The sequence below is a fragment of the Anticarsia gemmatalis genome, chromosome 27 (genome assembly GCF_050436995.1).
Source record: "Anticarsia gemmatalis isolate Benzon Research Colony breed Stoneville strain chromosome 27, ilAntGemm2 primary, whole genome shotgun sequence".
Taxonomy (NCBI): Eukaryota; Metazoa; Arthropoda; class Insecta; order Lepidoptera; family Erebidae; genus Anticarsia; species Anticarsia gemmatalis.
Genome location: NC_134771.1, coordinates 860,057 through 883,436, shown reverse-complemented (window position 1 = coordinate 883,436; position 23,380 = coordinate 860,057). Strand labels below are relative to the sequence as shown.

The 23,380-nt window shown below is 36.8% G+C and overlaps 1 protein-coding gene across 2 annotated transcripts; it reads right to left on the bottom strand.

Moving 5' to 3' along the window:
• Positions 1-365: 365 nt before the first annotated feature.
• Positions 366-16,506, bottom strand: LOC142984623 (angiotensin-converting enzyme-like). 2 transcript variants are annotated; one of them, XM_076132368.1, is made up of 15 exons: positions 16,107-16,506; positions 10,097-10,173; positions 9,213-9,432; positions 8,363-8,726; positions 7,651-7,842; positions 7,070-7,184; positions 6,217-6,369; positions 5,790-5,914; positions 4,331-4,415; positions 3,776-3,869; positions 2,880-2,954; positions 2,492-2,569; positions 1,955-2,088; positions 1,087-1,185; positions 366-558 (listed from the first exon to the last, which is right to left on the bottom strand). In XM_076132368.1, the coding sequence occupies exons 1-15, from the start codon at positions 16,212-16,214 to the stop codon at positions 384-386; spliced, it is 2,094 nt and encodes a 697-aa protein (XP_075988483.1). In that variant the 5' UTR covers positions 16,215-16,506; the 3' UTR covers positions 366-383. The 2 variants fall into 2 exon arrangements, with proteins under 2 accessions (XP_075988483.1, XP_075988484.1); XM_076132369.1 differs by having other exon boundaries at positions 2,495-2,569.
• Positions 16,507-23,380: the final 6,874 nt, after the last annotated feature.

The following is a 23,380-nucleotide window of genomic DNA, read 5'->3' as shown; positions in this document are numbered from 1 at the left end:
TGAACTATCGTATTTTGAATGTAAATTTTGCGGTATTTTGTGGACCGGGTATAATAACATTGCTGTAACTAGTGACATCTATAGTAAAAAACACGAATCATTATAAAACAGCTAGCGGCATCTGTCGTCTAGTTTGCAAAGTATTACGAGTAAAATTGTGAACTATTAAACTGTTATTAGTGACATCTACCGGTATATTATAGTCATTGTCAGAACTAATAGATTGCACTCATAGGTTTTTTAATGATGAAAATTAAGTTTCCTTAAGTGGTTTTGGCAGTAAAGTTAACCAACAAAACAGTCCGAAAAATATTTACAGTAGGGATTGTTTTGACACGAGGAATAAATAAAACGCTGTATTTATACAAGGTTGTGCTTATTTATTATAGTAGTACATATATAGATAGACACAATAGACCGATCGCGGGCGTGGTGAGAGCAGAGGCGAGTGCTCTCTGAGGGGCGAAGAGTGCCACGTCGTGGTAGTTGGAGCTCCAGCCAATCACGCCTTCTTCACGGTTCTGTACACGAAGCCATAGTTCCAGCGGTCTGAAATACCTGTAAAAGAGAGATTTCAGTTAAATGTTATGCATTTTTCACCGGCAAATGTTCGAAGTAGATACAAAAGTGAGGACAAGAGGGACAGGCTGAATTACATAAATAATATTAGGTCGGGGAAAAAGTCTTTTCACATTATAGTATGTATGAACTTGTCGCAAAAATGTAAAATGTATTCTGCCTTTACATAGCAGTGACAAAAGAGCATAAAAATATTAAAGTAACGCTTAGTTTTATTGTTTATACTGTTTTTGAGGAAACCTTGCATGCCTGAAAATTTGTTTAATACATTTATTGAGGGCACGCAAAGTCCCCAGCAATTGGCCAGCGTGGTGGACACAAGACCTAACCCCTCTTCATTACGGGAGGAGACCCTTGCCCAGCAGTGGGACATTAATTGGTTAAATTTATTTATTTTATTTATCTGTTTCTACGACACATATCAAAGTGAAAAAGACACCATGATTCTTAGGAGTTGCTTAGATTAGGGAAGTTTCTGCATTCATGGGTAAATACTTAAAAACTTACTTAACAAGAGCTTCAGGTGATATCCTATTAGTCTTCCCTCTGGTCATGGACTTGATCACTTCAGACGCCGGCTTCGAAGATCCTGACTGCATGATTTCACTGAAACACAGATATTTATTGCCTATTCAATGCTACATTATTTTTGTCGTAATAGCAAATGAGCCGTAATAGACGATGCCCAGTTCAATTACCACTGCGGTCACCCATCTATGGAATCACCGCGCCAAGGTTTGCTTAACCCACAGATTGTTTACCGACCGGTGAGCACAACTAGCTATATAATGTGCGCCTTATCTCTGGAATACTTTTAGATGAAGTAACAGTATTGACTGCCTCCGTGGCGCAGTGGTTTAGGTCGTCACGCCGATACCATTGCGTCGCGGGTTCGACTTCCACACGGAGCAATTATTTTTGCATTCCACAAATAATTGTTTCCGGTCTGGTTGTGCTTTGTGTCCGTTGTTTGTATGTTTGTAAGCATCCCCGCGACACAAGAGCAATTCATAGTGCGGGAGTTGTCTTTTAAAACACAAAATAAATAAATAAATATCATTGGACAACTCACACACGGTCATTTGATTCCAAACTAAGCGGAGCTTGTACTATGGTAACAAAATAACTGATAAACATACTTATATACTTCTAAATACATACTTATATAGATAAATTGACATCCAGGCTCAGAACAAATACTCGTGCTCGTCACACAAAGATTTGTCCCGGGTGGGATTCGAACCCACCACACGCGGCGCTACGGTTGTTGCGGCGAGGTGACCGCTTAAACCACTGCGCCAAACGTGCTGTTAAACAAAAAATAGAACAAACAAATAAAATTATTAATTATTTAAAACACAAGATAAGTACTTACCTAAGCAGTCTGCCGGCCTCCCTGCTCCTATAAACATCGCACTCATACAAATGGCCGGTGTGCCCCGACACTGAACATAACTGCTCGAAGATCTGAAACTCCAGGACCGTCGCTAGGAAGTATTTGATGTACTCCTGCAAGATTAATTAAGTAAATAGAGAATAATGTAAATAAAAATATACGGTTTCAGGGGCCAGTTTCATTTAAATTTTTTCCTGGTCCGAGACTCGAACTCGAGACCCAATACGTAACAGCGTATACGAGACACTTTACACTCTCTATATCAGAGGTTATTTACAGAAAAACCCCAAGGTTAACTATTTACCCGACCCGAGATTCGAACTCGAGACCTTTACTCGACAATCAACACAAAAGTTATGCCGAAACGACAATTAGTAAAATAAACATTGTCTTAATTCCCGTAAATAATAAACTTGCAACCTGAAAGTTTAAATTTGTGGTCACTAGGTGGCGCTACTTACAATTTACAATTTGTAGTGTATTTACAACTGTGTGTAATAGTAATATGATACATATTACCTGATCGGATATGACGTGGTACTTGGAGCCGGGGTCGAAGTCGCCTTCCGATCTTGGGATAGGAGGAATTACTCCCTGAAAACAAACGTTTATTAAGCAATGCAGCTAAATAATGTTTGTTTTTAGTAAATATCAATGCAATATATTTTTTAGTTAATAAATTGAATTAAATACGGATTGAAATTAGATTCGATAATAAAGAATTCCTATCATCTTTCAAAACTTAGGCAGTATCGAGCTAAGTTTTAAATGGCGTAAGTTAAAAAAGTAATATTGATTTTATTTTAAATTATATTCATTCTCATATCTCAAGTATGGTTACTTATTTCATAAACTGTAACATTTGTCTGTCCATTTTTCTTATGTACCTGTTGTATTTACATACCTGATACCTAAGTTTCATCTGCCACCATCTTGTATTCATATTCTGAACTCCATCTTCAAATACAGACCAACGCCACTGAAATTAAAATACATTTTTTTAATAATTAAGACCAAGAATAATCAAATTTTTGAGGTACTACCTATACATACAGGGTATAGGTATTCTGAAAAGGTAAGATAGTAAAGATAGTGTGTTAGATTTCTCTTATATGCCATAAAAACGGATTAACCGATTTCGATAAAATTTTGCAAGGTGAATGGACATAATAAATGTAAATTGCATAGCATAGAAGAATTTATATAAACCTAATAAATTAATATTATAATATTTTAAACTAAATTATGAAATAATTTAGTTTAAAATAGTTAAAGACTCTTTAAGTTATAATAATAATAATAATAATGTCCTCCTAACCGATACGGCTACAGCGGTCAGTTTCATTGAAGCTGGCCATCTGTGCAGGACTTTGTTTATAGTGTCCAAGTGTGTGCACAATACACAGGTACACTCTCTATTCCATCACTCTCATAATCCGGTGGGACGGATAACTGACACGACCAGTGAGAGGTCAGGCGCAGGACCGACGGCGACACGTGCTCTCCGAGGCACGGAGGTCTTCGACCTCAACTTCCCAACTCCGGGCAATCTCTAAGAAATTCTTAACAGAAAATCTCAGAAAAGACTTTTTTGGCCCGACCCAGGATTCGAACCCGAGACCTCTCGCACGGCAGCCGCATATACGACTGACCGCGCCACAGAGGCAGTTAAAAGTTCTCTTTAAGTTATTAACTCACTGATCGACTCATAAGTAAAAAAAATGGAACTTTCAGCCTTCATTTTATAAAATAGAGACTGTCGTAGTTGCGTTAATATGTTTTATTAAAATTAGATCTTACCTGGTCTACCATGAACGCGAAGGGTAAATAAGCTACCTTCTCCAAAGCCATTGACATCAGGAAGTTCATACCCACTTCATATGGATCGTGACTCCTGCGGGAAAACATGACAATTTAATCATCTATACTAATATTATTAAAGTCAGTCTCTCAATGAGTCTTTCATCACTAAATTGCATGACCGCTTTTTGTTGAAATTTCGCAAAGAAATATTAAAATACCGGGGATAATGCCCATGTGCACATGCCACAGGGCCACATGCAAAACTGTACAAACCAATTAGTCACATACACTTCTGCTTAAACCATAGGAACAAAAGTAACCATGTACAAGCAATGAGGGCACAAACACCTGCACCACCTGCACCATGCACATGCTACAGGGGCACTTGCAATCGTACATGCCAAAGGGGTTCATACAACTATGCACAAGCCATAGGGGCACATGAGTTCGTACACATATTATAAGGGCATACAATAAGGGCATTTTATTATGCTTTGTCTCTACCTATGGATGTACACGTTGTGTTTTTAAGTAAAATAACTTAATACTTACTTATTCTGATAAAGTCCAACTCGTTGCAAGTGAGGTAGATTGTATACTGACAATGTAGCTGCGTTTGCAACCGCCTCGTGGAAAGCTGATGAAAAAAATACGTATCTTAGTAACGACGAATAAAATGGTATCTTTGGTTCTAACGTATTCATTTTGTTTGAGTAAAAATAGCGATTATATTCCACTCTTTCTATTATAATCAGAAATGCAAAGTCATATGAAAAATAATGCTTTTTTTGCTTTTCGACTACGGCAGTCAATTTTATTAAAACCAGCCAACTGTGTGGAAGTATGTTTAATAATGTCCTAGCCGATATACGGCTACGGCGGTCAGTTTCATTGAAACTGGCCATCTGTGCAGGACTTTGTTTATAGTGTCCAAGTGTGTGCACAATACACAGGTACACTTGTAGCGGCTCACTACATACCGCGACATTTACTGGGACCAGCGCGCAACCAACCACCACGCGCAGTGCGACTGACGTCACAAGTCCTAGATCGCGCTATCGAAGTTTGCACTGCAATTGACTATATATACAAGTTACCGACTACAACAGTCGGGCAGCCTAGGCCCACCAGGCACGATCACCTCGCCTGGTCGGAGGATCCTCCCTTTGGTTGGAGGAACATGATCACCTCGTTCCTCCACACACTCTCTATTCCATCACTCTCATAGTCTGGTGGGACGGATAACCGACACGACCAGTGAGAGGTCAGGCGCAGGACCGACGGCTTTACGTGCTCTCCGAGGCACGGAGGTCTTCGACCTCAACTTCCTAACTCCGGGCAATCTCTAAGAAATTCTTAACAGAAAATCTCAGAAAAGACTTTTTGGCCCGACCCAGGATTCGAACCCGAGACCTCTCGCACCGCAGTCGCATGTACTATCGACCGCGCTACAGAGGCAGTTAAGTATGTTTATTAAGCGTATGTACTATACATGCACTCGATATTCAATTACTCTTACATTCCGCTACCCACGGCCGATAAAAGATCAGGATCTCAGCTTAATAACTTCAGGTAATCACTGACAAGAAAACTCCAGAAAAAATTTTTGAACCTTGCCAAGATTCGAACCCGATACCTATTTGCGCCAATCGCACATACTACCAGTTGTTACAATGTAACATACATAGGAACATAATATTCCGCCTGTTATACCCTAAAGTATACGCAATGTTTATGAAATACACCCAAGTTAAAAGTTATGAATAAAATATGGTCTTCTAGAAGTCTCTTATAGAAGACTAGTAATAAAGAAATATAAGTTTTAGAAATATGTAGATACGCTTAATGCGTGCTTAATATTTGCATGTCATCTTCATGACAAAATATGTGATACCAACTAATTTATATTGTAAACCACCTCTTGTACCATATTTTCTGCAAATAAATATAATTTGAATTTGGATTTGACTATACGGTCTTTCCTACAGTAAGTCGACTATCTTCTACTCACCAGGGTTGGCTCCATCTCGGAACAGCTGCGGTTGTTCAGAGTACTGCAAGTAGTATTGCACGTGTGCCATTTCATGATGGGTGGAGACCAGGTCTTGCATTGTTACTTCTGTGCATTGTTTGATCCTGAGGCATTGAGAGGACAGTTGGTAATCATCATGAAATTTTGTATTAAATTATTTTGACTGCTAATCCATACTAATATTATAAATGCGAAAGTAACTCTGTCTGTCTGTTACTCAATCACGCCCAATTTGCATGAAATTTAGTATGGAGATATTTTGATACCCGAGAAAGGACATAGGCTACTTGTTACCCCGGGAAAATGACGCATTGTCATGGGAAAATTCAGGTGGCGGACGAAGTCGCGGGTAAATGCTAGTGGGTTATATTTATTTATTTATCGGCTACCAATCTTTGTTTCTTACCTATAATCGATTCTATTACAAAAGTCCCAGGCACTAGCGGTACACTGCACGCTGCGCTGCGCCGGCCGGACCAGCATGGACCCTCGCCAGAACTCAGGGGGGACTGGCTTCAGACCCATCGAGGTGTAGAACTCTTCTGCCATTTGGAACATTCTAGAACAAGAACAGCAAAATCAGAAGCATCAAAAGCAGAAGGCTTATTCATCGTTATAAGCCTAGCCTTTCTTCCAACGATGTTGGAGTCGGCATCCAGTCTCACCGGATATAATTGTGATAAGAAACAAACAAAATTTCGACATATTATATATTTGTTTTCTTTGATTACATTATAGATTCTCAGGCCTCACTGACCAAGCTAGTGTCAATCTCGTCAATTCAAGCCGCCCGAAGGTATTTGACATATCTTAACGACTGTTATCAAACAACCGTTACTTGAAACTTAGTTCGAATTCTACTGAAGGTATCTTTGTAACATATGGTGGTTACTATTGAGAAATATTCTATATGAATTTAAAACTACCAATAGTAGTCTATCTGAACCAGGAGTCGAACCCGAGGCCTCATGATTGGCAGTCGAAAAGATACGCTACGAACGTCGATACGTATTTTGCTTTTTTTTTTATTTAACCCGCTACTTTCTATGGTGGTCTCAAGCAAGCGACTGGTGGACTCAAGGCCTAACCCCTCCCTCATTCCGGGAGGAGAGGTCCCTGTCCAGTAATAGGTTTAAATTATTTATACTAATGAAGAAGAATATCAAATTCTTTTAAGTATAAATCTTTGGAAGTAATAAGGGAGCAACTCTTTTATCAGAAGTCGGTAAAAAAGCCCTGAAAATACAAGTTCCTCTTACCTGAGCGGAGTAAATCCTTGCCTCAACATCTCAGCAGTCACGTCCACGTTGGGAGACTGTGGGAACGGCATCACCAAGTCCATGATAGACTTCCAGTTTTGCGCCCACATGTTACCTGGACAAAGGAGTTTGTGTATTGGTCTTCTTGAAGAGAAACGGTCTATTAAGCTGTCTTTGAGTATGGTCGAAGACTTTTTAGTAATCACCTAGTGTTATTGGTCTACTAGAATTTTTTATGGTCTTCTTGTATATTCGACCGTCTTTTGGTCTATTCTATGGTCTATTAATTAATTTATTTGTTATGTATCCTCTACTTATTTAAAACGTATTAAGTTATATATTAGTAGTCTACTATTCTTCTCGGCAGTCTAACAGTCGTTTCGTTGACATTTTGTTTGTTTACTTACTGTTACATGGTCTTCTTTCTCGGTCTACTTAAATCCTAGATGGTCAACTACTCTACTCTGTAATCTACTCATAAAGTGAAGTGTTTACAGATCTATCAAATGGTGTTTTACTCTCTTATATACATCACAAGACGCGGTCTACTGGTCTTTTCCCCGGTCTACTGGTCTACTCACCCAACAAATGCGCAGGTATAGGTCCATCAGACCTCACAGTCGTCTCTCCGTATCGCTGGACCAGTCTTCTTCTAACATACGTGAACAGTTGTTTGTACAGCGGCGCCACCTGGTTGTAGATCTCTTCAACACTTGCTCTGAATGATGTATCTTCGTATGCTGCTCGCATTTGGTCTCCAGCATCTCTGTACCCTAAAGAAAATGTATTTTGAAATATTATCGTATGATTAGTGGTCAACTTAGTGTCAAAGTTGTTCAAGCCGCCCGAAAGGCCTTTGACGTGGCTTAACGACTGTAATCTTAATTGACAACAACCGGGACCGACTTTTTTCGTGCTCTCCGAAGCATGAAGACGCTCAGTTCAAATACCACTATGCGGTCACCCATCTATGTAACGTCCGCGCCAATCATTGCTTAACCGGCGGATCGTTTACCGAGCGGTGAGCACAATTTGCTATGAACGCCCCCTATAACATAGGACTATTATTGTAAATGGCGAAATATGTATACATATATTTACACTAAGTGGTATTTCTTACTGGTACTCTGCTCCTATTGGTCGTAGCGTGGTGATATACAGCCTATAGCCTTCCTCGAGAAATGGGCTATCTAACACTGAAAGAATTTTTCAAATCGGTCCAGTAGTTCTTGAGATTAGTGCGTTCAAACAAACTCTTCAGCTTTATAATATTAGTATAGATTTGAATCTTACCAGTTGCTTCTGCTGCTTGGTTAGCCAACGCGACATATCTCATGAACCGATTCCTCAATTTAGGTCCAGTCTGGTCTCTGAAACTCCTCCATACATACAACAGTTCACTCTCAATCCTGGAATGAGCTAGGATCCTGGAAATTTCAGGGTCTAGCTGCATGTCACAGTAGTTGGAATTTTCTGGAGTTTCCATCGGCTGGTAGTGCTGGTACCCTTGGTTTGAGAGCTGGTAGCTCATGCTGGAGTCCTGGTACTCATTGCTGTACGGGATCCGAGGGATGTGGGGGTCGTAAGGCTTTTGACCGTATGGACAGATTTTCGCTGAGTTGTATATTTCTTTCATTTCAGTTATTATTTGTTGGAGCTGGAAAAAATAAAATACTGATATTAAACTGTTTTTTTTCTTAATAAATTAATTGTAATGGTCGAATGGCATTATAGCGGTAAATTTAAAGCAGCCCAAAATGACTATTTCATTTGATGCGTGTAATCAGTTGTTATAACGGTAAAGGAAAACGTGATAAAACCTTGCTTATTAAAATTCTTCAGAACAGTTCTAGAAGAAATACAACGTGCCACCTTTAACCAGCATTGTAGACTTCAGATCAAGACCCTTGCCCAGCAATGGATTTATTTATATTTGATTCCTAGCTTTAGCAACAAGATTTTTTTACGAGATCATTTATCACTAGATTTTTATTCTGGCGGATCCAGTCTCACGAAGTATTATTCACCATATTTGCTATAAAAAGTATTCTATACGTTAATTGAGGCTATAAACTATGTGTGTACTAAATTTTATATAAACCCGTTCAGTAGTTTAAGCGTGATTGACACTTTCCTTTCTTACCTCAGCATATTTATCATCAGGCAACGCGCTGCGACTGCCTTGAACAATCTTCATCATCTGCCTCCTGCCCTGAGGGTCTTGGATGCGAGAGCTGTCGTAAGCGGCCGCCTTCCTCCAGGAGAGCCGCTCGAACTTGGAGCTGAGAGCCAACTCCTCAAGCATCCGACGACGGTTGTAGTCCGTGATGTTTGTCACGAATTTCCATTGGGACATTGTTACTCTGGAAAGATGCAAGTTTTGAATTTGTTTTGAAAGCTGGTTTTTGAAGTTAAATGTACTACGTTGTTTAATTTTGTAAATAAGCTGAATTGTTCTTTCAATACGACGCGACGTATAGTTTTGGAAATAGGAAGAATTATTCTTTAATAATATAATAGACTATTTGTTTGCAAAATACATAATAATTAGGTATTAGAATAATAGGATCCAACAAAATTCTAGTATATTTTTTAGTATATATAGAAACTAAGAAGAGAAAAATCGTTTACAGTTGAATTAGAATTATTAGTAGGTATAACAAGCATACGAAAAAAGACTGTTGAATTGAAAACCTCCTTCATTAGGATAAAGATTAGGATTATCTGTCATATTCAGATGTGAGTTTGATGATAAGGGATAATAGGAGAAAAAAAAATACAATATATTAAACATAAATATACAAATTAATTGCCTGTAAGATTACCGAGTATTCGAATAGTCTGTCTTGGGACAGTAGATTATTCTATTTTGTACGTAAAAAGAGAGTTTTTACATAATTTAATCTAAAAAATGAATAACTGTTGTTATGTGTCTTGAATTATTTGTGGAAGTCCAGAGAAAATGTAAAACGGGAATAAAAAGCTGCGCGGGTTAGCTAGTTATAACTAATTTTATAGGAAAGTTACCTGTAGCACATTCCAGAGGCTTCTCTGTCATATTCACGTAAAAACTGTGTCGCCTCCGCTGAATTTGTGTTCACTCCCTGAAATATGAATAAAAAATATAGTAATTAGTTCAGTGTTTTCGATTTTCACACGTAACAACTATTTGTGGACTGCACAAATAGTTGTTTCGGGGCTGGTTGTAGGTACTTTGTGTCCGTTGTTTGTATGTTTGTAAATACAAGACAATTTTTTTAAAGCAAAAGTTTTTTTTTAGAAAAAAAAATATAATGTTGTTTTTTTTGACAGTTGCTACCAGAAGTCAACTTGAAAGTCTGACGTCCAGTTTTACCCAGGAGTATCGTGTTATAACCCAGGTAATTGGATTGTCGAAGTCCGATAGGCAGTCGCTCCTTGTAAAATACTGGTATTCAGCTGCATCCGGTGAGACTGGAAGCCGACTCCAACATGGTTGAAAGAAAATCTCGGCTGATTTATGAATGTCCTTTCAAAAACTAAGTTGTATTTCTAGATCTAACCTCTTAAATAATATTACACATCTAGGAGCGACGAAATGACTGAAATCGGCGGAAATCCTTTAAGTTATTACTTGAGTTAGCAGCGTTTCACTAATAATGTCATTATTTATAACCTTCAGTGCAATATTGTGCTTTATATAAATTATTATAGCCTTGGAGATGAAGAATATTGTTTCATCTTATTATTTAACAAGCAGCCCACCTTGGCTTCGCCCTGTAACAGTTATTTTTCCAAAAAAGCCTTCACAACTTTTACACATAAACCTTCCTCTTGAATCACCCTATCTATTTAAAAACCGTTTCAAAATACGTTACGTAGTTTTAAAGATCTAAGCATACATACATACAGACATAGGGACAGACGCGGAAAACGACTTTGGTCGCCACGCCACTTACATTGCGTCGACAGGTCGTGGGTTCGTTGTTTGTATTATTTATTATTTATTTATTTATTTATTATTATTAAAACAATGTTTCTTACATGAAACTTATACTTATGGTCCACAAAACTGTTTGAACAGTTTGTCTGTGGACACGGTCGAGTCTCATTTAATTATAGCAGTACTTAAGATGTACATATATGTATATATTGTATAAGAGCTTTGATTATATATTATAAGTTTATGTATTATAATGTATTTATATTGTATGTATAAGAGTAATATTATATGGTTCAGTAGCTTGTGTTTTATACATGTATATTTGTATGTATGTTTATAGATATTTATAAACTACTAAGTAGATACTTTTTTAATTTTTTAGAAAACTTATTTTTATTTCTTTCTGTTGCGATGTCCACAGGTAAACTGTTCATTACATATGGTATGCGTTTCGATAAAGTTCTATCACCATAATAATTATTAACTCTAGGCACATTGTATCTACCACTGGTTTTGGTTCTTGTGCCGTGTGTATGCGACACGAGCGACAGGTTATGCTCTTGATTGCCATGTTGGTTGGTTAATAATAGGTACTTATGTTTTAAACTGGCCGGCAGAATATTACATATTTTAAATAATTTTTTATAGTCATTTTTACAACTGTTTTTGGTTTTATTATTTACTAATAATTTTAAGAATCTAATTTGTAGTGTTTCTATTTTATCTATGTAAGTTTTAAAAGTAAGTCCATAACAATCAAGAGCATAAGACACAATGGATTCGACCAGTGATTTGTACAGGTATTTTAATAAAGAAATTGGTACTCTGAAACTTAAATGATAAAATCTGCCCAGTAGTATCCTCATTTTATCACAAATATAATTAACATGACTAGACCAAGAGAAGCTTTCGTCTATCTTTATACCTAGGTACGTGATACATTTAACTTTTTCTATGGGTTTGCAATTACAATTATTTAATCTATTGTGGTAACATGAGTAACTATGGGAGATCACTGGAGTTTCTGTTCCTGCAGGTGGACGATGTGGAGAGTGAATGATGATGAGTTTGGTTTTGTCAGAGTTTAGTACGATTCCATTGTCGTGTGACCATTTCACAACTGCATTGACATCCTCCTGGACAGAGCGACAAGTCTCCGCTAGGTCAGTGCCCGCGCGCAGCGTGCACAAGTCATCTGCAAACATGCGCGCTGAGCAATGACCCAGTGCTCCACGTAGACTGTTCACGTGCATGAGGTAGCACACTGGCCCACAACCGACATGTTTGTAAAAGTCCCCGCGACACAAGAGCAATTCATATGCTCGGTGTCTGAGTACATTTAGTGGTAGTTTATCTATTCAATAGCAATAGCGTTTTTTTGTATGAGTTTAAGCGTTATTGAATAGATAAACTACCGCTAAATGTACCTCAGAAACCGGGGGTTAGTCCAGGCGTTGACTTTTTTAAGACAAAAAGTTAGGGAAAATATTTAGCGAATTTTATTTTTTTAAATTCTACATTGAAATAAGAAACCTAGTAATGAATTACGCTATTATAATCAATTTGAAACGAAGATGGGTGAGCGCACTTATGTTTGCGTGACAAATCAGATTAGTGAAATTATTCAAACGATTGCTGAGTCGTATCTAATTGTCTAAGATGTATGCGTACGATACTTTATTCTTTATATGTTTCTTGTAGTTGGTTATGTCGATTTTCTTTTAAAATTGTAAATGCAAATTATCTTATATGACTATTTAATATGCGTTTCGGTTGAATGTCTTATAGAAGAAATATGCGTCTCCCAATCAAGTCTCTCCCAATAGTTAAAAGTTTGAAGTATTGAACTGATTTTTTTGTGCGATACAAACTGACCCGCGCAGCACCGCTCACACATTTTTTCTCTTCATAAAACCTTTCTAGTTCGTACATACAATTTTACAAAACAATTCAGGTCTGTTCTTCCACCGGTACAAACGCGGTCAAACGGCATAAGAATAAAGTATCCTATGTCCGTTTCTAAGTTTTAAGCTACCCCTCCATCAATTTTCAACCCAATCGGTTCAGCCGTTCTTGAGTTATAAATGGTGTAACTTACACCACTTTCTTTTATATAATATGGATATTATTAGGAATCACTCATTCAAACGGTAAAGGAAAACATCGTGATGAAACCTTGCATGCCTGACAGTTTTAAACTTCCTTCGTGCTTTCAGGTACCCGGTGCTGAGTAGTGAGATATAGTTCGACAACTTTGTACAAAGCTCAGGAAGTTGGAATGGAATGATTTATCTAAAGTATCTGTTTATCAGACACTGTAAGCTGCATAGGTCACTGATGTTCTCAATTCTGAATGTCGTATACCTTTGATACTCGCGAACCTTGCAGATAGAAAAATTCCTTACTAGGCCTTAGGCCTACTATTTTTGAGTGGCCGTGAGTTTGTTGCTAGCTCTTCTCATAAGTCTCAACCCCCTTTCCGAGCTAGTGGTAGATTCAGTAATTGTAACGACTATCATAAGTGTCAATATTTGACCTAAGTGAATAAATGATTTGATTTTAATTTTTGATAAGGCTCTCAAATATGTATAGATTGGACTGTAGTAATAGGTTAACTATAAACTTCACTAGTTTACTATATAGGTCGTGAAGGTACTCTATACACTTTCATTGCCATTGTTCTAAGACGGAAGACTGACAATGGACACTTTCGCTCCACTACTAAATGAACTAGATCGATATCTTTTATACGAAATGTTATTAACCTGATTTATGTTAAAAATGTTCTAAGGTTTTACTCAAATCAGTCACTAGTTATAAAATAGCTATTGCCCGTAACTTCGTCCGCGTGGTTTGTGACTAAGGACAAAATTCATGCAAGCTTTCTTCCCCTATTTTATCACCTTAGGAGTAGAATTAATAAAAATACTTTCTTAGCGGATGAATTTCAGACCAATCCGTCTAGTGTCAGTCAGTCAGTCACCTCTGAGTTTTATATATAAAGATGTGTATTTAGATCTTGTTCATTAAACATGTATTTATAGCTATGTCAGGTGGGTCTAAGTAAGACTATTTCTGCTTGTGACTTCGTCTGCGTGAATAGATTATCAGTAGATCCAATATAACCTAGATTACTCCCTATGTGTTTAACAAATAGTTGTATCAAAATGATTTTATGACATAATTAAGTGATGCATCCGCAGATCCGTGAATTTGCGGCATCTAGCACATAATTGGGTACTTGACAACCAATGAAATAAGCTACTCTTTAGAAAATTTCCATTATATTGTTAAAAGATTGTATTCCGATTTATCGCCCGGCTGGCCCGAATTCGTGTCTAGCAACCTTCAATCTATACTATACGAATTTGTTCTTGCCTAGCACTCCGCCCAAGTTCGGCTCCTGTATTGTAGTACCTTTAAAACCCAGCTTAAGTTTGGGTTTTCATTATAATAAAAGACATCTGCAAACTTTAACAAAAAAAGGTAATAAGCCCGTTCCGCCATGACCCAAATTGCCAAGCTCAAATATATTTCATTGTTTTGTCACGGTGTAAACTTACATAATTACATACACACATACATTTTGTAGACCTTCATGCTTTGTGACCGAGATGACAAATTGTATGGAGAAAAAAATATGACATTTTGGAATATTGCGACTTTTTTGTGGTCAGTGGTTTTGGCCTTAAACTACCGTGTTGGAATGAGATTGGTTAAAATAAAGCACTGAAAGTTTGTGCCCAATGGTATGTAATGCATCAGTAGTTCAAGCGACTGTCACGCGGATTTTTTATAGATGGGTGACCGTTAACTAGAATTCGGCTTCCAAAACAAGTAATAATATTGGGTCCTGGATGTGGTCTTTCAAGATAACAGTCGTTAAGAAATGGCAATGGTCTCCGGCTGCGACGGCTTTAAAGCTTTGCCACTAGGTTGACCACTAACCATACAATAATTGTGTAACGAAATTTTCTCTCCTCTTTTTGGAATTTGTTACTGCGCCACCGAAATTTTCTACCAAAGTAATAGGACAAAAGTATTTTCTACAGAATCGTATTTTCACACACCATGAGGTACTATCGAGTAACGATATTTCGACAGTTAAAATGTACGTAGGTACTATAAAATAGTTCCCCGTGTTATAACCCAGGTAACTGGGTAGTGGAGGTCAGATAGACAGTCGTTCCATGTAAAATACTGGTGTTCAGCTGCACCCGGTGAGACTGGAAGCCGACTCCAACATAGTTGGGAGAAAGGCTAAGTAAATTATGTCTATAGCATTCTTGTATATACATTAATGAGAGCAATATCGCAACATTGGTTTGAAAATGCACACAATACGTTCTTAGATGGAAAGATAAAAGTTAAAGAAACGCCATTCTTGTCTGAGTTAACGATCAATGCAAATTGTTACAGAACGAAGCAGCCATCTTGTTTATTATGTCATTGCGTATAAGTAGTGTATGCGACTGTCACGTAAAAGTCTCGGGTTAGATTCCCAGGTAGGGCCAAAATGTACCTAGGTAGGTAATTGTGTAGCTTTAAATTATTGGTAAATATAAAAAGTAAGACATGAGTTTTTTGCCGTTTCTTCTCAAGAGTACCTAATAACTTTTAGGAAACGGAGGTAGATTAAAAATATTATGACGATTTTAAATACTTATAAAAAGTTTATGAAATAAACTTTTTGAATTTGTTTAGAATCATATTAAGGACCCCTTCGCGCATTGGTACATTGTGCTATGACCACTTTAACCACTGCGCCATAGTGATCTTTTTAGCGCGACTCGGGAATCAAATCCAAGGCTCGGCACATACTGTCTTTCCTTGAAAATGACGCAAATACTTTTACAAACATACAAACAACGGACACAAAATAGCAATTTGTAGATCACAAAACATTATTTGGTATGGGAATCGAACCCCATACACATAGTATAACAACCATTCACTGTTCTAAAAACGTCATACCGAGTTATTTAAGGCTTGGCCTTACCATACGTAACATCAATAATAAATAATGCGCCTTTTCATATGCAAATATATTCAAATCGCATGTGAAAAGCCATGAAATAATGTAAAACAATTAATAAACATAATTTATAGACTCACCATTCTGAAATACTCCTGAGATAACGCATACCGTGTGAAGAAAGCAAATAAAATCAGACTAAACACACCACCATTAGTAGCGTCCATCTTTGAAAAGATTATAGTCATTTCAACACTTATTTATAACACTTATTACTACGAAATTACTAAAAATAATCTTTAAATCATTTATTAAATTCAATTTAGAATTAACACAACACATTTATTTATTAATACTTTTAAAAAAATACGCAAAATAATTGTTAAAAAAAATTACGCGCGAACTTTTGACAGTTGACTTTTTTTTTTGGGTAAAGGGCAATGGAGTTTTTGGTATACAGCCAGATTTTTGGTACAATATTATAAAGTTTGGTATAGAAAACTGTCCTGTGGGCTTTCTTGTCGGCGACTGAAGTCATATTTCCGTTGCTTTTGTTTTGTGCATGGTTTGATGAACATGCGCCGAGTGTATGGGCGCGGCACGAGCCACAATCCGTCTTAAGATTTAATAAATAGATCGATATTGTCTTTTTTTTGTTTATAAATAGGTTGTTTTATTATATTACCAATAAATTGTGTAAATAAAGTATATGAAAGTAAATTATTATGAGATTTGTATAGTAAATCTTTTGTAAATAAATAACAACATATTTGTGTATAAATCAATTGTCATGTATATTTAATGTTTATCGGTCTATGACCCGTCTTAGGTAACCTCACTACCATAATATTTTTTTATTTTTTGCTTATAAACATATAATACCCAACCCGCACTTGGCCAGCGTGGTGGACTCAAGGCCTAACCCCTCCCTCTTGCCCTGCAGTGGGAAAGAAATGGCTTAAAGAAAAACATGTATTTAATAAATTTTAAATAAATTTTTGTAAAGTTCGGGTTACTTATTTATTTTTTAGGTAAACAAAAATAATTTACAAAAGCAAAAAAGCTTTTTTGACATTTATATTAAGCTATTTTTACATTTTACAGTTATATAAAATTGTAAATTATATATTATTATCATTCTAGATTGAATCATCGTTTCACAAATATCTCGGGATATATCCCGCACTATTACCGCGGTGTGTATCGTAGCTCGTCGCGCCATCGCGTGTTACTGCGACATACTTGTTCAAGACTAGCGTCTTGTAGATGAGACTACTCATTGATACATCTATAGTAATAATACATACATACCTAATATCAAGTCTGTTATACCCGGAAGTGTTTGAAAATTGAAACAGTTTGGCCATTAATAAAGTTAGTCCAATGTAACGGGAGTCGAAGCATTATAATGTGCATATCTGTCGCCAAACAACTTAAACATTAGTAACAGTAAACACGAAGTTAAGCTTCCACGCCCCCCTCTTTTTTTTTTTTTTTTTTTTTTAATAAGCCATATCTGTCCCACTGCAGGGCAAGGGTCTCCTCCCAAACGAGGGGGAGGGGTTAGGCCTTGAGTCCACCACGCTGGCCAAGTGCGGGTTGGGGACTTTGCAAGCCCTCAATAAATGTATTAAACAAATTTTAGGCATGCAAGGATTCCTCACGATGTTTTCCTTCACCGTTAGAGCAAGTGATAATTATTTCTAATACACACATAACTTCGAAAAGTCATTGGTGTGTTGCCTCGGATTCGAACCTGCGCCAACTTGCGTGGGAGGTGCCAACTTAAACCACTCGGCTATCACTGCTTATGCCCCCTCTCTTAACATTAAAAAATAAAATTGCGTCCTCTGAAAAACGCAACATCAAATGTCACTTTTCAATGAATTGATACTAATATTTTAAATGTTAGTTACTAGATCACGGCAAAACTGGGTAGGTATGGATCATGACTTTTTGTTTTTATTTTATCGTATCATTTTAAGTGCAGTGATAGCCGAGTGGTATAAGTTGATATCTTCCACGCAAGTGGTCGCAGGTTCGAACCCGAGGCAACACACAAATGACTATTCGGAGTTATGTGTGTATTAGAAATAACTATCACTTGCTCTAACGGTGAAGGAAACCTTGCATGCCTAAAATTTGTTTAATACATTTATTGAGGGCATGCAAAGTCCCCAACCCGCACTAGGCCAGCGTGGTGGACTCAAGGCCTAACCCCTCCCTCATTGGGACATTAATGGCTTAAATTTATACTTATATTATAAAGCTGAAGAGTTTGTTTGTTTGTTTGATTGTTTGTTTGTTTGTTTGAACGCGCTAATCTCAGAAACTACTGGTCCGATTTGAAAAATTATTTCAGTGCTAGATAGCCCATTTATAGAGGAAGGTTATAGGCTATATATCATCACGCTACGACCAGTAGGAGCAGAGTACCAGTTAAAAATGTTACAAAAACGGGGAAAAAATTGACCTATTCTCTCTTACGTGACGCAAGCGAAGTTGCGCGGGTCAGCTAGTTTATTTATAAGGTTAATGGACAACCTAGCGTCAAAGTTAATCAAGCCATCCGAAAGACCTTTGACATGTCTTAACGATTCTTACTTAGCCATGAGCTCTACAAAGCAAGTGGATTCTACCGTTTTAAAGAATCGCGTCTATGTAATAATCTATGATAACGTATATAGGTCTCTTTTAGAGAGCATCTTAACTATTTGATATATAGCTAATCACAGTGCTTGTGTAACGTAACGATACTGATCACGATACCATCATGATCATAATCAAGATCACTGATCATTTCCAAATAGGTTAAAAAAGTCAATAGTCAAACCGCTTTACAAAAAAGGAGCAAAAACGGATATGAGTAATTACCGTCCCGTAACTTTAATCCCAATTTTATCAAAGGTGTTTGAAAAGGTAATGTACATAAGAATGGAAGACTTTCTAACTTCCTGTGATATTCTTAAAAAAGAACAGTTCGGTTTTAGGAAAAATAGCTCGACTTCTCTAGCATGCTTTCAGCTAGTCAAGCAAATTACGGAGGGATTAAATGAGAAGTCTAAAATTGGCTGTGTATTTCTGGACATGACCAAGGCATTCGACTTTGTCTGTCATAAAAAACTGTTATCGAAGTTGTCTTCTTACGGTATACGGGGAATCGCAAATGATTGGGTAAAAAATTACTTAGAAGTTAGACAGCAATGCGTTGAAGTAACTAGAACTAATAACTTTCAACAAACCAACTCAAGATCTGACTTTAAAGTAAATAAATTTGGCACCCCACAAGGTAGTATATTAGCTCCGCTTCTTTTTCTTATATACATAAATGACCTTCCCGATGCAATAAATCAAAATTGTATATTATTTGCTGACGATACAACCCTAATAATTAAAAGTAACAACAAAGAAAATCTAGAAACTGAAATGAATAACGCTATAAGTAATGCTATAAAATGGTTAGAACAGAATAATTTAAAAATAAACATAACAAAAACTAACGCAATACAATTTCAAACACATAACTCACTTACATTAGATTTAGACATCCGTCACAATAATGATCAGCTCCCTATCACTAATAATTGTGTATTTCTAGGTATAACTATAGACCAATACTGCAGTTGGAAGCCACATATAGAGAAAATTGTCAACAAAATAGATCGGTTTATTTATGTACTAAATAGAATAAGACAGACAGTTAATCAAGAGGCCGCAATGTCTGCCTACCATGCCTATGTATCTTCTATCCTCAGATACGGAATAATAATTTGGGGTAACTCCGTAGATATAGATAGAGCTTTTAAAGTCCAAAAAAAATGCATACGAGCTATATGTAATTTAAACTATTTAGATACTTGTAAACCGCACTTTATAAATCTGAAAATACTTCCACTGCCTTCTCTATATATATATGAAATATGTATATTTGTAAAAAAACATAATTATTTATTCGAAAGTTTTGAAGATAAATATAATAGTAGATCTAAATATAAGGATAGATTATGCTTACCACAAATAAGACTAGAATTATATAGAAGAAACGTTTATTGTATGTGTATACGAATATTTAATAAGTTACCACAGAGTCTAATAGAGTTACCGTTTATACTGTTTAAAAAACGTCTATTTAAACTGTTATTATCTAAGTGTTATTATAGTATTAAGAACTTTTTAGAGGATAAGATAGAAATATTATAAACAAGTACTTTGTTATAAAATTTGTTAATATTTGCACGCCACATGTGGCAGAATATGCGCTCTTTCACCTGTATTATCATCTTTAAACACCATGTTTGAGCAAATAAATTATTTGATTTGATTTGATTTGATTTGATTTGATTTGATCACTGATCACTTAGTTTCTTTTTTATTTATTGTATGAAATAAATATATTTCTTAAAGGTTTTTTATAGTAGGTATTCATATGAATACATATATAATACATTTGACTGCCTCAGTGGCGCAGTGGTTTAGGTCGCCACGGAACCATTGTAGGATTGGGATGTCGTGGGTTCGATTCCCACATGGGATAATTATTTGTGGGAGCCACAAATACATAGTTGTTTCGAGTCTGATTATACGTTGCGTCAATTGTTTATTTGTTTGTATAAGTCTTTAAAAAAAAAACGAAATTAAGGACTACTCCTGCAGCGTGGTAAAGACATGTCCTTCTAACCTTGGAAAGAGACACAGACATTTTTTTTCGTCAGGAAAATGTTCGTATTACTGCATGTCCTGTTCCAGAGAGGAAGCGGGGGTCTGTTGGACTCTCCCGGCCCGGCTTTAATTTGGGCATACCGTCTAAAAACCTGACGGTGTTCCTTCAACAGTCAACATAAAGTGGCCAGGACGCGCTACCTCCAATGAAATACTTCGCTTCCTTGCTGGTGACGGCCCACTTTGCGGGCCCGGATGCGGGCCAAGAGACAGAGACCTACTATTCCGACAACTAAGTACCTACTGAGTAGATACTGGCATGCACGATTTATCTGCAATCTAGATTGTAATATATATCGTTCTGTGTATTTTCAAATTATAGTAGCTATATCAAACAGGCCACCGTTACCTGCGTAGGTACGGGTCACAGATATAGTAGTTATTAAGGGCTGCAGTTGAGATTGCATGGTGTAAGATCTATAGATAGAGGCATCTCTCTCTCATTGTGAGAGAGAGAAACAGTAAATTAAATATATTTATTCTAAGTAAATAAGTATTTAATTCTGAACAAAGCTAACAAAAGCAAGTGTTGTGACAATGTGTCATTCAGACCGTGGCGCAGTGTCACGTTTCTTAAACAAAATGGCGGACAAAATGGCGCCGGATTGTGTGACATGGATAATTGTTATTTTGAAAGTGGACTGGGTTTTTTGTGGTTTAGTTTAGAATAAGCGAAACTCGAAAGATTTTGACTTAGTTGACTCAAAGATTACTGTCCTAAGTCGAATGCGTCCCTTTCATATTAAGTTTGTTTTTGCCAGGGTCGTAGTAAGTGGCGTTGATTGCTCTCTCCCTACCTCTGTTTGAAAAGGGCTTGATTTTATGTCTGTTTATAATGTCCTTCTAGCCGACATTCTACGACCATAACTATTTTCAATGAAACCAACCAGCTGTTCAACATTTTGTTTATAGTGTTCAAGTGTGTTCACAATAGGTACACAGGTAGGTTCACATATCAAATATTGCTACTGAGTAGCTTGACTGTAGATAATCGGGCTATGGAATCGACGTAAGGGCTATTATTTACACTCTCTATTCCATCACTCTCATAGTCCGGTGGGACGGATAACCGACACGACCAGGGAGAGGTCAGGCGCATGAGTACTAATGGATAAACGTGCTCTTCTTGACAATTACTTAGTAATGATTTTCGGCCCGACCCGGTATTTGAATCCAAGACGTCTATGCGCCAGTCGCACATACTACCGACTAACCATAGAGGCAAAATTTAAGCGTTATTTGACCTAAATATCCAACAATTTCAAATTCGGCGACGTCTGTGACGCAGTAGTTAAAGTGGATGTGACAATCATAACCACATTGCGTGGGGTCGTCTGTTCGATTCTTGCGACGAACTTATACTTGTGTGATGTACATTTTGGTCTGCTTGTACTTCATATTCGTTGTTTGTATATTTATAAAGTCAGCAATACAAAAGCAATTTTTAATGTGATAATTATTTTTAAACCTTATTTATTTATTCGAGTACAAAAACATACATACATAATACATAAAATCATGCCCTTTACCCGTAGGAGCCGACAGAGATCAATGAACGCCAGTTGGTACGTTCCTTACAAACTACCCTTGCTTCATTCACATCCATACATCTTAATATACAGGACAAAAATAGGCAAAAAATAAAATTCAAGCAAAGTTGTGTTCACAAAACCTCTGTCTACCTCTTTTAAAAGAACAGGTTTGATGTTACAAGATCGTTTACGGTGACACAAACGCTGCGTCTTCACGCGTGACAGACATATAGGGGGACAGCACACCCAAAAGTACTTGACTTTATACTCTAGGCCGCCCGCGACTTCGCCCGCGTGGAAACCCTTCCCGTGTAAATCCCGATCCCTGGGGAACTCCAAGATAAAAAGTAGCCTATGTGTTATTCTAGGTCTTCAGCTACCTACATACCAAATTTCATCGTTATCGATTTAGTAGTATTTGCGTGAAAGAGTAACAAACATCCATACATACTCACAAACTTTTGCATTCATAATAGGATGATGCAAACTTGTATGTATTTAACACAAGATAAGTGGAAAAGAAGTGCGAGATAATAGAAAGACGGCTTCATTGATACGGCTCTTCGAACCTAATGCAAACGTTTAAATGTTACGCTGAAAATCGCACACAGGCTACCGAGTACCGAGTTTAACTAGTTGCCAACGCCATCTAGCTATTCGTATAGGAACTAGTTCCATAGCGTTGTCCCTTCGCAAGTAAAATGCGTGGAGAATTTCTAAAGTACGTTGGTTATAATTTAGTATAGGTTATCGCTTTGGCAATTTAATATATGAATAATTATTATTACATTATTTTATCGCTCATTAGAAATCGGTAAGTCTAATGTAATCTCAAAAAGTATAAAAAAAAATAACACAAGAAATACGACTAAAATTATTATTTATCTATTATTGTATAACTAATTAACTTTGTAGCTACATTTTTACTCTTCTAAATAAAATAGGCCGGATTTGTACGGTCAAAGATGAAATATGAGGTGAGTAGCGCCATCTATTGATCACACGAAACATCAATCTCCCCTCAACATTGGAAATGAAACAAAAACTACAGATTTACTTGAAAATTTAATTAAAATATACATAAACATAGTAATACTATATTTACACGAAGTAAATAATATAACTGGCACTATTTACATAATAAGATGCCTTTGAAAATGTTG